At 41.1% G+C, this 15,380-nt stretch overlaps 1 protein-coding gene across 2 annotated transcripts in view; it reads left to right on the top strand.

Annotated features, from left to right (window-relative positions):
• Positions 1-2,655: 2,655 nt before the first annotated feature.
• Glrx2 (glutaredoxin 2) overlaps positions 2,656-15,380 on the top strand; it is an 18,521-nt gene continuing 5,796 nt past the window's right edge. Inside the window, exons 1-5 of one of the 2 annotated variants that reach the window (XM_027417428.2) lie at positions 2,656-2,833; positions 6,195-6,258; positions 9,913-10,089; positions 11,192-11,354; positions 12,778-12,877. In XM_027417428.2, the coding sequence (XP_027273229.1) occupies positions 2,736-2,833; positions 6,195-6,258; positions 9,913-10,089; positions 11,192-11,326 (474 nt within the window). In that variant the 5' untranslated portion in view covers positions 2,656-2,735 and the 3' untranslated portion in view covers positions 11,327-11,354; positions 12,778-12,877. Of the gene's footprint in view, positions 2,834-6,194; positions 6,259-9,912; positions 10,090-11,191; positions 11,355-12,777; positions 12,878-15,380 lie in introns of those variants that run through there. The other variant, XM_027417427.2, reaches the window with a different exon arrangement.

Genomic DNA, 15,380 nt, shown 5'->3' with positions numbered 1-15,380 from the left:
CAACACATAGAGATCTGACTGCCTATGCCTCTAGAGTTCTGGAATTAAAGGCATGTGCCACCGCTTGATGTTTTAATGTATACAGACATATAGTAGCCATAGCAACCAAGATAATTAACATATCTATTATCCCCAAGAGCTACACTTGTTTTCTGTTGGTGAGAAAACTTGAGAGCGATATCTTTAGCAAATTTCAAGACTACAAAACAGTATTGTTAACTATACTTAATAGGTTGTATGTTAGATATCTAGAATTTATTTGTATTATATAAGTAACACTCTGCTCTTTCAGTAAAATCTCCATATTCCTCTTCCTCCAGTTGGCAGTAATTACCAGTCTTGTCTCTGCCAAAATCCTCCTTTTCTGTTTGTTTTTTGAGACAATGTTTCTCTCTATAGCCGTGGTACACCCTCCGCAGACCAGGCTGGTCTCAAACATAGAGATCTGCCTGTCTCCCAAGTACCAGGATTAAAGGCATGTGCCACCACTGCCTGGCACCAACATCCTTCTTGTGTTGCTGAAGTCATCACTGTTGGTCCAAATTGACCAGCCAAAATGTCAGTGCTGGAGACAGGGTCCTAACAGAAGGACTGGGACCAGGTTGGTAAACAAAAACCTAAATTCAGTTTTTGTTTACCAGAAAGCTGCCTTAATCTGCCTCCAAAGGTCAACTAACTTTAGCCAAGGTAATTTAGTTCCCTGTGTAATCAGAACATCTTTTGCCAGCTCAAGGGCCCCATATGGCTGACTGTCATAAAATTTGCCTGCCTTAGCTGTTTGATTCACAATAAACTTTTCTTTCTAGCTACGGAGTGGTCCAGTTGGTGTCTCACTATGCCCATCCTTACAATCACAAGTGTAGACAAAACGTATCATTTTTATAGCTATTTCCTGAAACCAAGGGAGTTGAAAAGTATCAGTCTAGCTCAATGTAACATATTATGCTTAAATTGGGCATAATGCTGTTAGTACTTGCATTCTGAAATTTTGGAGGTGGTTTCTCTGTGAAGCCCTGGCTGTCCTGAAACTCTCTCTGTAGACCAGGCTGGCTTTGGCTCACAGAGATCTGCCTGCCTTTGCCTTCTAAGTGCTGGAATCACCACCTGGATGATGAGTTTCTTTTTCTTTCTTTCTTTCTTTCTTTCTTTCTCTCTCTCTCTCTCTCTCTCTCTCTCTCTCTCTCTCTCTCTCTTTCTTTTCTTTTTCTTTCTTTCTTGAGAACTTGCCCGCTAAAAACCCCATCTACAGTATATTAAACTGTGCAAAAGGCATAGTGGTAAACGTTTATCCCAGCATTTTAGAGATGGAGACAGTAGGAGGATGACAATTTGAGGGCAGCCTAAGTCTGTGGAGAGAAAGGGGGCCGGTAATGTTGTAATATATTGTTTCGATTGAGACAAGAGGTAAAATTGTACCTCAAAAGTTCTACTTTAAAACAAAAACCACAACAACTTTCCTAAGTAGCTATTTCTTGGTAAAATGAAAACTCTAGGGCTGGAGAGATGGCTCAACGGTTAAGAGCACCAACTGCTCTTCCAGAGGTCCTGAGTTCAATTCCCAGCAACCACAGGGTGGCTCACAACCGTAAGATCTGGTGCCCTCTTCTGGTGTGCAGATATACATGGAAGCAGAATGTTGTGTACATAATAAGTGAATAATAAAAAAAAAGAAACCCCATCCTCAAAAAAAAAAAAAAAAAAAAAAACAAGCTCTAAGATTATAGATAGCAAACTTTAATTTTAAAGGTAAATTTGGACTTAAGAAAAAAGGATGTTATCTCCTTGGGAGGTATTTGTTTTTGCAACTAACTTTCATTCTTTTGTTAATGAACTACAGACCGAGAGAATAAAAAAAAAAAATAATCATAAACAGAAGTTCTGATTTTGTACCTTGGCAACATGAATCTTAACTTTGGGTTCAGCATGAAGGCTCAATAAACGTATGGATAGTTCCAACAATTATTATAATTTTAGACCTACCATTTGACCTTTGGCTTTAACAGCTTCAGTGTCCTTAGTAAATAAAACGAAAGGCTGACTCCCCCTGAATTTGTGAAGAGACGCACAAAGGGCTATTATTACCATTACTGAGTGGCTTGGGCAGTTTTGTCATCAGGAGATGGGGCAGTCATGGCTGTCAAAGCCATGATGAAATATCTCTGGGCTAGTTCCTTTCCTAATTTCAGTTTATCTTAAAATCACCATTTTGTTTTCTTCGGAAAGAAAGTTCAGCATTGGCTTGCCTTTGACTTCTACTTTCCGAGTATAAAATCCAACCTCCCTATGGACTCTTTATCAATAACTTCATTTTAAGATGACATTCCGGCCCTTCTTTCACACCACGAACCTGTCCGACAGGAGGCAGTGACTGAGCTACTGCCCTCAGGTGAACACCCAGCACCACCCAGCCGGGAGCAATTTTTCTTCTCCCCGGAGCTTTTCTTAACCCTGAATGCCTGAGTGCGGGACTCGGGAGAACTCGGCAGATATCGGAAGAACTCGGCGGGCAGGTGAGCGCCTCGCTCTTCCGCCGAGGATGTGAACCAGCTGGCTCGGGGGCGCGCGGGCCCGGGGGCGCGCGGGGAGGCGGGAAGCGGGGACGCACGGCGGTACCCCGAGCCCGGCGGTGGCGAGGGCAGCCATGCGGGGCGTGGCGAGGCCGCCGGAGGGGCGGGCTCCCGGCATCGTGGTCGCGCTCGCCCGCTGCTCTCCCGCGGCTGCCGGGACGCTTGGCCATGTCCTGGCGCAGCGCGGTTTCGGCGGAGAGGCTGCTGGTGGCGAGCGGGAGCAGTTTGGCTTGGCGACGCAGCGCCGCTGGAGCTGCGGGCTCGGGGTACGCAGCGGGCCGGGCCTGCGTGGCCTGTGGGACCGACCCTGCGGTAGTGTCAGGAGCCCGAGCCGGGAGCCCGAGCCGGGTTTGGGGGACAAATACCAGTGGTTTTTAGCGCAGTGTAGACCTGGGTGACGCTGAAAAAAAAACCGTATCCCCTGCTGTGGGAACTTATTAAGCCAGTCGCTCTTATTTTAATGCTAAGCCTTGGCTGTCCTGTCGCAGGAAGTGAGCATGATTGTTGCTTCTAAATGGCCATGGCTTTGCAGCTAGTATAACTCAGGCATCCTGTAGATGTGGTTTCTGGCTTGATGAGAGTGTTGTGCGTTGACTTCCCCACTTGACATACTCTGGGCTGACACAACAGCTGTGGCCTAGGCGGCAGTCAAGACATCCACTAGCACATCTATTTCTCCTCTGTCTTCCAGAGACTTCCCTTCTGAAAGCGCCAATCACGTGACATTAAGTCGTTGATGGGTCCTTAGAACTGTTTCCCATTGGATACGGCGGGGTATATCCCGCTTTGTCCATTTACCACCTCTTAGTAGGTGATCCTTAAATGGAGTATGAGTAGTTAGTGGCGCTTTACCAAGGTGGATGTGAAGTCTTGTTCGTTCATTTACTAGTAGGGCCTAGGCGCTGCCCCAAATGATGTGACAGACTTTGATGATCCCCTATGGAAGGCCTCACCCTCCCTGGGGAGCAGAAGGGGGTTGGAATGTTGGGTTAGTGGGGGGCATGGGAGGATGGGAGGGAGAGGGAACTGGGATTGATATGTAAAATAAGATTGTTTCTAATTTAAAGAAAAAATAGGAAAGCTCAACTAGAAATTGATGGAGCTGCCTCAAGAAAGATAGGGGTGTCCTTTTGGAACTTTTTCTTTGGCAGCGAAGGGGGTCATTGTTTTAGAATGTGCCTCCTTGGCCCTCTCATTTTCTTAGAAAAAAAGTTCATCCGCTGTAAATTCTGCATAGGTTTGAGGAGGACATAAATGCTAGATTAGAGAGGGGGGAAAAAAACTTGTAAAAACATCAATCCATATAGACTGGATTGATGCCATCCAGCGCTCCTCCAGGCCAAGGCTATCTATTTTCCCTACTGCTTTGGACTTCACAAACTCAGCTAGCGGATTTTTGTTTTGTTTTGTTTCTCAAAGCTGCCTCCTCCAAAGTAGGGCACAGTCTTCCGAGCCTCCCCCCTTGCTCCTACCTTCTCTGTATCTGGTATATGCACACAAGTTCTTTTGTTTCAGTGGTTTCCTTGTTAATCTTTTGGGGAACAAGGAACAATAATGATAAACGCACATTTAGTTGCAGTGATTCCTGTCTGTAAGTCATCTTTGTTGCAATGAGATGTGATGCTTGCTGTGGCTTATCTGAAGTTTTCCAGAATGACCATGAAGAGCAGAAACTCATCATCCAGGGGCAATACACACTGGAAATGGCCATTTAATGGGAATTCACTCAAAAAACAGACTGGAACATCATAGGAGATTTTTTCTTTTCTCTTTCTTTCTTTCTTTTTTTTTTTTTTTTTTTTTTTGAGACAGGGTTTCTCTGTATTGCTTTGGAGTTGTCCAGGAACTGGCTCTGTAGACCAGGCTGGCCTCGAACTCACAGAGGTCTGTCTGCCTCTGCCTCCTGAGTGCTGATATTAAAGGCGTGAGCCCACCAACTCAAAGCGAGATTTTATTTTTCTTTATTTTTTTTTTTAAACTGGGCATGGTGGCAGAGACAGGCGGATCTCTTGAGTTCCAAGTCAGCCTGGTCTACATAGAGACACCCTATCTCAAAAAACCAAAAACAAACAAAAAATCCCACAACAAAAATATATTTAAAATAAAAACATTTGTAGCCATGTGTGGAGGCAGAGGTTGGTGGATCTTTGGGTTCGAGGCCAGCCTGGTCTACAAAGTGAGTTCCAGGACAGCCAGGGCTGCACAGAGAAACCCTGTCTTAAAAAACAAACAAACACAAATGATATTAAAAACCATTTGAACTTTTGAATTCTTCAGCCTACCCTTAATCCTTACATATTTGAGCAGTTCTCCTTCGTAGCATCCGCCTTCCTGATATTTTTGAGAGATTAGTAGTTCACATCATGTCTAATTTGCTTCAACAATCTTGTCAGGCCTTGCTTGCTGATCAAGAAAAATGAGCAAAATGAGGGAAAAAGATTCTAGATCCAATGGAAAGACTTAATGATCACCTACCTACCTACCTACCTACCTACCTACCTACCTACCTACTTACCTACCTATATCTATATATCTATCTACCTACCTATCATCCATCTGTCTATCTACCTGTCTATCATTTATCTGTCTGTCTGTCTACCTGTCTGTCTATCATCTGTCTGTATCTATCTGTCTGTCTGTCTATCTATCTGAGACAGGGTCTCATTATATAGTCCTGGCTGTTCTGGAATTCACGGTGTAAGCCAGGCAGAGAGCTCCACCAATTGCTGGGATCAAAGGTGTATACCACCACAGCTCACTCAAATACTTCTTTTTCTAAGCTCTAGGTTTTGAATAACAAACGCTGAGGTAATGAGAGTCCTCATAATCAGTAGCTAATAATCATATCAAGTATTATTGGCATTTACTGTAAGATACAGTTTTGCTTTCTGTGTAAGCCAGCTCATTTAATCTTCACAACCCCCTTTTAAGTGGGTATGATTATTTTTCCTACTTGGCGAATTGAGAACTATATGTTTCATGTGGTTGAAAACCATTATCCCCCAAGTCTTGGTAGGTTCTTTGCTTCACAGTGTCCATGAAGTTTTTGTATACTTAAAAAAAATTATTACTTTATTTATATGTATGTGGGTTTGTGTGAGAATATGCCACATGTGTGCATGCATTAAGAGACCAGAAGAGGGCATCAGATCTAAAGCTAGATTTACAGGTGGTTGGTTATGAGCTGGGTTGATATGGGTTCTGGCAAGGGAACCTGGATCTTCTGCAAGAGCAACAAGTGCTCTTAACTGCCGACTCGTCTCTCCAGGTCTTCGCCCACCCCTCCAAATTGTATGCTTTCAGAAGAAATGCAAAATGCATTTTATTTATTGTCCATGGTCAGGCCTTCATTAGGGTAGAGTATCTGGTATTTGGTGATTATGAGTTCAGTTAGGAATTATACTGCAAGGAACTTTAGACATTGGCTTTATCAGGCAAAATTTATTGAAAGTCTACTTAGGTAAGCACGTGGGTCCTGTTGGCATTAGCAGACAAGCACTTTATGTCCTGATAAAGCTTTTCCTGCTTCGTGTATTTGGACGTATTTGTATTTAAGGTTGTCTTCCACTGGAACCCATGTGATACAGGGTTACCTCATTAACTGGCTGGTCTTTTCCTTTGTTTTAGGATGGGAAACAACACATCCTCATCTGTGGGGAAGTCAACAGCTACTCCTGTGAAACAGATCCAAGTGAGTGATGGGGGCAATGGAGGAAGGACTGTCTTACACATTTAATATATTTACTCTAGTTCAGACTTGACATAGTTTAGAAAATAAATTACTAAATTAATATTTATTTTAAAAATTCCTATCAAAATTATCCTTGAGACAAGCCCTATGTCATTTTTGTTGTTCTTGTTACAGTTTCTGCCTTATTATTTATTGTTTCTTTTTTGTGTGAGAGTGTGGTTTATATGTTTGCACTAACATATGCCTATATACATGTGGAGGCCAGAGGAGGGAAGTCTAGTGTCCTGTTCTGTCGTTATTCATCTTGTTCCTTTGAGATAGTCACTTTCATTGAGCTTGGAGTTAGGCTGGTGATCATTGAGCCCCAACAATTCTGTCTCTGCCCTCCCTCTCCCCCTCACCTCCCAGTGCTGGGGTTACAGTATGTGTGTGACCACAGATAGCTTTTTACCTGGATGCTGGGATGTGAACTCAGGTCCTCATGCTTGTGCAGGAAGCACTCTTACCTACAGAGCCATCTCTCTAGGCCTTTCCCCTGACTTTTTGTTTTAACAGTCCTGGAGATTGTATCTAGGTTGTCCTGAACTGGTAGAAAAATTTCTACTACCAAGCTGCCTTTCTGCTCATCTTTCACTTTTTCTTTTGAGGGAAGGTCTCCCTGAATTGCTTAGGCTAACTGTAAACTGCTCCAACTCAGGCTACTCTTGAACTTGTAGTGTTGCCTCAACTTCTGTGTAGCTAGCTGGGATGACAGGTCTGTTCTATGAGGCCTTGATGAAACAACCTCTTTTTTTTTTTGGTTTTTCGAGACAAGGTTTCTCTGTGTAGCTTTGGAGCCTATCCTGGCACTCGCTCTGGAGACTAAGCTGGCCTCGAACTCACAGAGATCTTCCTGCCTCTGCCTCCCAAGTGCTGGGATTAAAGGCGTTCACCACTAACGTCCGGCCCCATAAATTTATCTTAATCAAGTGTTCAGAGCTAATGATGAACAACTACTAAGCAAAAAGAAAAAAAAATTGTTTCTAAACCTTTATGACAAATACATCTCTAAAATGAAAAAGGCAATATAAAATTTACTTAAGTGACTAAGATTTCTTACTGGATCCCTGATGGTCATTTTTGGCAACTTAGCCCAGCCTGGTGGAAGGCAGTGCCTGTCGTCAGGAAGCCTGTGTTGTGTCTCCTCAGAGCCTTGCTAACTGGAGCGATGTGCCCTGCCTCAAAGTAAGGAAGCAGTATCAGCAACAGTAGCACACGCCTTCCCCATACAGACTAAGACCTTCTGTTTAAATGCACTCCTGAAAGGCGCTATTGCCCTGCTTCAAAGGTGTTCTTTCCATTACTGAGGAGGGGGAGTAGATGACCACATACATCAAATGCAAGTTCCTCACAATAAAGTTTCCAAGTCCTATTTTGTGTTCTGAGCTACTGGTAATGGTCAAACCATCCTATTCCAGAAGCAACTTCACACCACAGTAAGCAACTTTGCAAAACTGTGCTCTTGCCTTCTTCCTTTTTCTGAAATTTATTGATTTATTCTTTATTCTTTGAGGTTGAGGTTTTTATTTTTTAAATTTTTAATTATTCCTGCTCTAATTCCACTTGTCCGAGGTTCAGAGCCAGGGTTATTATGTGGTTTTGGCATAGGCAGCCGTTTAACAAACAGCTTTTTACTCTAACACAGAACCTACTGTGTAATAATTACTCCATCAATTATTCTCTTAGGGATACTCAACATGGCTGTATTCTCTTGTTCCCTTCTTTCTTTCACTGCCTATCTTAATTAATTCTGCCTCAGAAAATTTGTGTTAAGCTGGCTGTGGCATCATTTGACTGTTATCCTAGCACTTGTGAGAGAAAATTCAAGGCTCCTCTGGATGATACATCTGAGATCCCTCTTTCTAAACAAAAATGAAAACAAAAACAACCCCCCAGAATTCCATATATAAATATGGAATAATATAAATATAAATATATATATATATTTCTTCTTTTCCAGCCCATGAGGCCTTTGTCCTCCTCACTATCTTCTGTATATATTTTGTTACTGCTTTGGACTCAGTGGTAGCATATGTGATGTCCTAGGCATTGCTCCCCAGCAACACACATAGGGAATCTGAGTTTGTTTTAGCTGACCTCAGTATCTTCTGAATATGGAACCAATTTGAGAAATGTCTTATGTGGGGCTTTCTCTATTTTAAAATACAAAGACAGCACCATGAAACATTTAGTAAGGATGCGCTTGAGAGAAAGTGAAGAGTGTTTGAGAAACCCCAGGCACCATCATCTTGAGGTCCAGTCGCTGTGGAATCTCTTCATTAGTGCTTTGGTGCCATAGGAGAACTCAGTGTGCTCATTTCTTAAGCTAAACAAGACTCGCAGCATGCCTCTAGCCTAAATTGCATGGTGGAAGATTACTAGCTTTGGGTGGGATGTGGAATTTGAGGAAGGTACAATGAAACTCTCAACCTTAGTTTTGTTATCTGTAAGACTGATTCATGAATGTAGCATACTATCTTGTATGGTTGGTCTCCCTGTGATAGAATTTTAAATATTTAGTAAGCAGGAGAAAACATACACTAGATCAGTGTGCCCACATCCAGGGTGACCCAGGTCCCTTTGACCCCTTAGGGTGAGTAGAGGTTCTGAAGCACTTTTGTCTGTCTTCATCTTGAAGTCACTGATGATGCTGTGCCATGTAAGAACCACTGAGGCAGATGATCAGGTGCCAGACTTGTCCATTGAAAACCTATGTGGATGCCAGTGTTGTCTGCTCAACTCATTTAAAGGACTTGGACATCCAAGTATTTAGAAACAAGGAACATAAGAAAACTTACCAGGCTGTGCAGACATATGCCAAGGCCTGGGCATTGTGGTCAAGGCCCCGGGAACACTGCAACCAGGTTGCTACCACAGAGTCATTTTAAAACTTGCTTATGACATCAGCTTCAAATCACCAAACAAGCTTTTCTGGAAGTGGGTTTTCTAGGATCAGCTGTAAAGTATAGTTTACCTTGATAGCTCTTACTGTATGAAAATGGGGGATGGGTGGTGAGGGGTTGGGGGGAGTTAGCTCTTATCCATATCCCATGATAGCATTTTCAGGAGCAATGACACAGTTTCCTTGCAACTGAAAGTCATTAGTGTTATGGAGTAATGCCTTCTGAACACCTCTTAAAACATTTGAGAAGTACAGTAGAGATTAAGTACCTGGACTATAGGGCTGGATTTACCTGGACTCATATCTACTTACTAGTCAAGGACAGCAGGTAAATTACTTATCTCCCCCTGTGCTTCAGTTTCATCTGTGAAGTTTAAATAATATAGGATGGACCCATGTTAAGATTACAGTGAAGTTGAAATGACTCCATGATGTCAAGAATATACAGGAGTGTTTGCAGTGTAAGAATTGGCTATCAGTGCTATTTGTTCTTGATACTACTCTCGGGCACTGCTTTGATACTTTTTTGTTTCTAATGGGCAGCTTTAGAAATGAACTACATCCTCAGTCTGTAGATACCACAGACAGATGGTAGGAACTTGGAGAGAATAGTTGTAGTTGTGCTCTATACTCCAACATTACACTCCTTCCCCTAATTTTGATTTCATTCCAAAAGGTAATACTGAGAATGTTGTATTTATTTTTAATTTTAGGAAACAATTTCTAACAATTGTGTGGTGATTTTCTCAAAAACATCCTGTTCTTACTGTTCAATGGCTAAAAAGATCTTCCATGACATGAATGTCAACTGTAAAGTTGTAGAATTGGATATGCTGGAATATGGTAGCCAGTTTCAAGATGCTCTTCACAAGATGACTGGAGAAAGAACTGTGAGTGTACCTTCAGCCCTGATGCCCCTGGTGATGAGCTGGTGACATGCCAGTCCTTGGACACTAGCCTTTCCTGGTAGAAAAAGGAAACCTGGCATTTCTGTGGATCTCACATTGATAAAGAAATGGCAGATCTTAAAGAAACCAGGCTCATAGAATAGGAAACAGCATAGTTCATTTTACTTTTTGTGTTTACTTTCTCTCTCTCTCTCTCTCTCTCTCTCTCTCTCTCTCTCTCTCTCTCTCTGTGAGTGTGTGTGTGTGTGAGGGGGGTATGGATGAAATAGCTAATGGTGTCATGTGTGCTTGTCTGTGGAATTTTAAGGTCCTTTTGGAGGTCTTTGCAAGGTAAAATTATTCTTCCCCTCCTGGACAGTACAGACAAGGATCAGTCCCCAGCCCTGTTTAGTGCTCATTGTTCTAGCCTCTGGAAGTTTGTATATTTTTTCATAATATGAATAGTCAGAAAAATATCCATTGTTGCCACTTTCCTTCTTTAAAGGTTTGTAGGATACACTGGTAAACAAGTAGAAACTACATATACCTAGCCCGCCTTCCCTCCCTCCCTCCCTCCCTCCCTTCCTCTCTTCTGTTCAAGGACAGTTTTATTACAGTTTAAAAGAAAAACTCCTGGGTCAGGTGTGCTGAAAACCTCAGTAGTTGCCTGAAGGAGAATGGTGGAGGAAAGGAAACAAAGCCATGGTGTTTAACTCAGCACAGAGGTCAGACACATGGGAGACAAGCAGCCATATGGTGGGGAAAGGAGGCTGTAGAGAAAGTAGGGAAGCCCAAAGTATCAGAAAAAAAGTGTACTTATGATCTGGTCTAAGGAAAGAGGCAGACAAAAGGAAAACTTTTCTGACACAAGCCTCTGAAGGGCAGGCAGACCCTGCTGAACCTCATAGGGCCTGCCTCATTTTGTCTTTTAATATTAGTGTGGTGTGTAGGAGGAAGGGCTTTAGAATCAGATTATCTTGGATTTGAACGCTACCTCTTTTACCATTGCAATTTTGGTCACGTTACTTTTCCTTATTTCTCTCCAAAGTTGGACTAGTTCTGACCCTTACAATTAGGCCTCATTTAACTTTTGCTCATTCAACAGGTTCCAAGAATATTTGTCAATGGAACCTTCATCGGAGGTGCAACTGACACTCACAGGCTTCACAAAGAAGGGAAATTGCTGCCACTGGTTCGTCAATGTAATTTAAACAAAAGCAGGAGGAAAGAAGTTGAATGACGTGGATAGTCACCTCGACCAGTAAAATGTTAGTTATTGCAACCCCACTTTCTAATCGTTTAAAATAATGAACAATAAATTGCCGTAGACCTGTCTTCCTCCTTGCCAGTTTTTGAGCTTGAGATGGTCTGTAAAACTCAAGGGGTGGAGTTACATCACAAGTAAAGAATGTTTATCAGGGATTTATTCATGGATTTTACAGTGAAGAGGAAGTAAGTACTTGAGAGTCTTACTCCCTTTAGTATTAGGGAATTAACTTACATTCACTAAATTTCTGGACTGAGGACTGATGGTGATTTCTCTAAGGTTTAATGTGGTGTAGATATGCAGTAAGTTGGGATATTATGTCATGATAACCCTTTTGTGTTAAGTTCTAGATCATCAGAAACATATTAAGTATGTAGGATGGAATGAAGTTTATAGTTGGGAAACCAAACTGCTAATGACTTTATAGTTACAGGGATAAGAAAACAGGTTTATTGGCAGAAGGCAAAAGGTTTCAATATCTCAAGGATGAACTTCTTGAACAGTTCAGAAAGGTATTTAGAAGCCGGGCATTGGTGGCGCATGCCTTTAATCCCAGCACTCGGGAGGCAGAGGCAGGCAGGTCTCTGTGAGTTTGAGGCCAACCTGGTCTCCAGAGCGAGTGCCAGGATAGGCTCCAAAGCTACACAGAGAAACCCTGTCTTGAAAAACCAAAAAAAAAAAAAAAAAAAAAAAAAAAAAAAAAAAAAAAGAGAAAGGTATTTAGTCATGGTGTCAGTTAGAATGTTCCTCCTTTCAGAATTTGTAACAGCTAGTGGAACTTTTTTTTTTTTTAATTTTTGGAGACAGGGTTGGTCTGTTGCGCAAGCTGGCCTTAAACTCACATCAGTCCTCCTCCCTGTTTCCCAAGCTTGGATTAAATGCTGAGCCACCATGCTCAGCCTGGAAATGTTTAAGGGAACCAGGTGTTCTAATGTTGGAGTTTAGACTGAAGGTCCTTGCTATGGTTCGAATGTTCCTCATCACAGACTTCATGTGTTGGAAAGACATGCTATGGCAAGATATGGTAAGAGGAGGCCTTTAAAAAGTGGCTAATCATGAGGGCAGATGGGTTAGTATAGGGAGACACTGTAACCATGCCTCCTAAGGGCTAGCCACAGGTGTGCCTGACCAAGGTGGGTGTCAGGGCATGGTCAAGGTGAGGTCAGGATGATAGGTTTTTAAGGGGCTGCAAGGCACATGGGAGCCCTTTCTCTCTGGCCTGCCTGCCTTGCTGTCCCTGGCACGCTCTGGCTTGCGTTTGGCTGGTGTTTATCTGAATAAAGATATCTTAACCTTACGGACTATGGATGGTATAGGTAGTGCTACATTAAAGATCTAGGTAGTTGTCATAGAAGGTGGTTCTTAGTATGTTTGGCCCCATTACCTCTCATATGCCTGTACTTTTGCTCTTCCTTCCTCTGCAGTGTACAATGTAGCAAGAAACTCCTCACTAGATGCTTGTGCCTTAACCTCAAGCTTCCCAACCTATGAACTATAACCAGTAAATCTCTTCTTCATAAATTACTTAGTCTCTGGCATTTTGTTTTGGCAGTACAGATGGAGGAGAGAGCCCCTAAAGTCACTTTGATGTTATCTTACTATAGTCTGATGAGGAACACACTGTTCAAACTGAATTCATTTCAGAGCAACTTAGCAAACAAGAATTAACCTTTTAAGAAGTTTTATTTTTAAAAGAGTTGAAGATATTTTTAATACTTTACTAACCTGGTCATGTTTCTAGCCTCTGGTCAACAATATTTTAAGTGCCTATGAAATAATGCATTTCCTAGTAGATTCCCACAGTCAAGTTGGACAGATTATCAAATGCTGAGTCTTTCTCAGAGGTAGGATGACATGGACTTCCAGAGTGAGTGCTTCAACTCTCTGGTCGAGACAGACTAAGGCATCAAGAAGTTTTGAAGAAGTGGCTTGCTGTCAGCAATGCTCCCTACATGGACCTCAAGCATTTGATACCTTGACAAGTCAGAAGTAGACTTTTCTCCCCTGAGAGTTCATTTAGGCTTTAATGTTGATAGGAAAAGAAAATGGCATATTTTTATTCCTTTATTTTACATTATATCATAAGAAATTTTATATTTTTGCTGTGTATAAAACTCATGGTAGAGAGTAGAGGAAGTCTGCTATGCATGAGAAAGGGAACAATTGTCATTGTTGCTTCTATTAATCATATTTAGGGCCAGAGGCAGTTTACTTAAATGCACAGCTATACTGACCAGGTGATACTATGGTACTTGGCTTTGAAGAACTTTTTTGTGGTAATCTGACTCTGACCCAGGGCCTGAACATGAGGCAGGTGTCTTAACACAGAACTACACAACTAATCCTTAAGAAGGTTTAGTTAATCCTTCCTAGGCTTGTGGAAAACAGAGCATGAGTGGAACTTAACTCTTGGTTAGGGTCATATGTTAAAATAACTGTTCTTAGACAAGGTATATAAGGCTCAAAAACAACAAAGATAACAGGGTGTCTTATCATTTATAATTTTATTTTAAAAAGAAATGCACTCTTCCAGTGCTTACCTAACAAGTGTAATGAATTTTATTCTCAATGACTTAAAAAAAAAGATTACATCTTGGGGTCTAGCATTACATCAAAAGGAATTAATTTGCAAACCAGGACTCTACTTATCAACAGATGTTAAGAGGTGAAAGAAGTTATTTGATATGCATAAAATTTATTTGGTACACCTATCAAATTCTACAATAAACCAGTGACAAACAATTCATGTAGTGCCCACTCACTCCACACCTGAAATGACTTATTTAAACATCCTTAATGTGAAAATCCAAAGTTTTAAAAAGCTTCAGAATCGAAAACTTGAGAGTGCTAACATAATGCCACATGGAGAGTTCCATATCATACCAATTGACAAGTCACAGTCAAATGCAATTTCATTAAGACAAATTTGTTTTCATATAACATATATGAGGTTCACACAGAATGTCCCAGGTATTAAAGTATACATATGCAAATAATTCCAATATTTGAAAAAAGAATCTTGAAATACTTGTGGCCCCAAGCATCTCATGTAAGAGATAATCAACTTGTATGCAATAGGTTATTTTGCTCGGTTTGAAAAGTCAAGTACTGGTGAAAACTTTTATCGTGAAATAAATGTAATAAAAAGAAGCATTTGTCCATTCCTCATTAGAAAACAGCAACATTACATTGTTACACATTATTTACATTGCAAACTTGGAAGACATGACAGCTTCAGTTAATCACAAGTCCTAAGAAAGGCCTGTTTGCCCTCTCCAGGCTCCTTTCCTTGGAATATAAGCTAGTTATAAATCAAGCTTAATATATCTTTAAGCACCAGCATGGCAATTTAAAGCACTCTTTCAGTTTCATTAAGATATCCCTGCTTTTAAAGGCAAAGTGAACACAAAATGTGAACTCAATGAAACAAGTCACTGGACTGATATTTTTATTGCAAGAGTCAATGATTTAATATTATATTCATTCCTCTAAATGAGTTTGCTCATAGGCTTGAACCAAAATATTTGTCTTTTGCCCCAAAAATTTCCCTTAAAAAGCAGTTCGTTTGGAACTATACAACTGTACTTTTATACAACTACTTTTCATTCAGTGTTAAATATGCAACATGGTCCTTCGAGGTCATGTTATGGTCATGAAGTCCTGTTTCTGTATAACTGGTTATACAAAACAACCAAAAAAACCTTAACCACAAATATACTAATGTTGCAGTCATGTATTTATCACACATCAGCATAGGCGGATTATTCCTTTCATGTTTAAATTACTAATGTACAAACAGGTTTAATACCTAACAGTTAAATTTCCATTCATTATGTAAAATTAAAAGCTCTAGAAGACCCTGTAAGTTCTACTCTTTAGAAGCATTAGGACACTAGTAAGGCATTACTTAAATAACAGACCCTAAAGAAACTAGCATGTCTGGAAAGGAGAGCTAGTCACATTTTAAGGCAGTCAAAAGAGTCCTTTTGTCCAGTTTAAGGCTCTTATGTAACTGTAATTTATTTCA

Source organism: Cricetulus griseus, chromosome 5, assembly GCF_003668045.3.
Source record: "Cricetulus griseus strain 17A/GY chromosome 5, alternate assembly CriGri-PICRH-1.0, whole genome shotgun sequence".
Lineage (NCBI taxonomy): Eukaryota > Metazoa > Chordata > Mammalia > Rodentia > Cricetidae > Cricetulus > Cricetulus griseus.
Note: the sequence above shows the minus strand (reverse complement) of the source record. Positions and strands in the feature narration are given on the sequence as shown.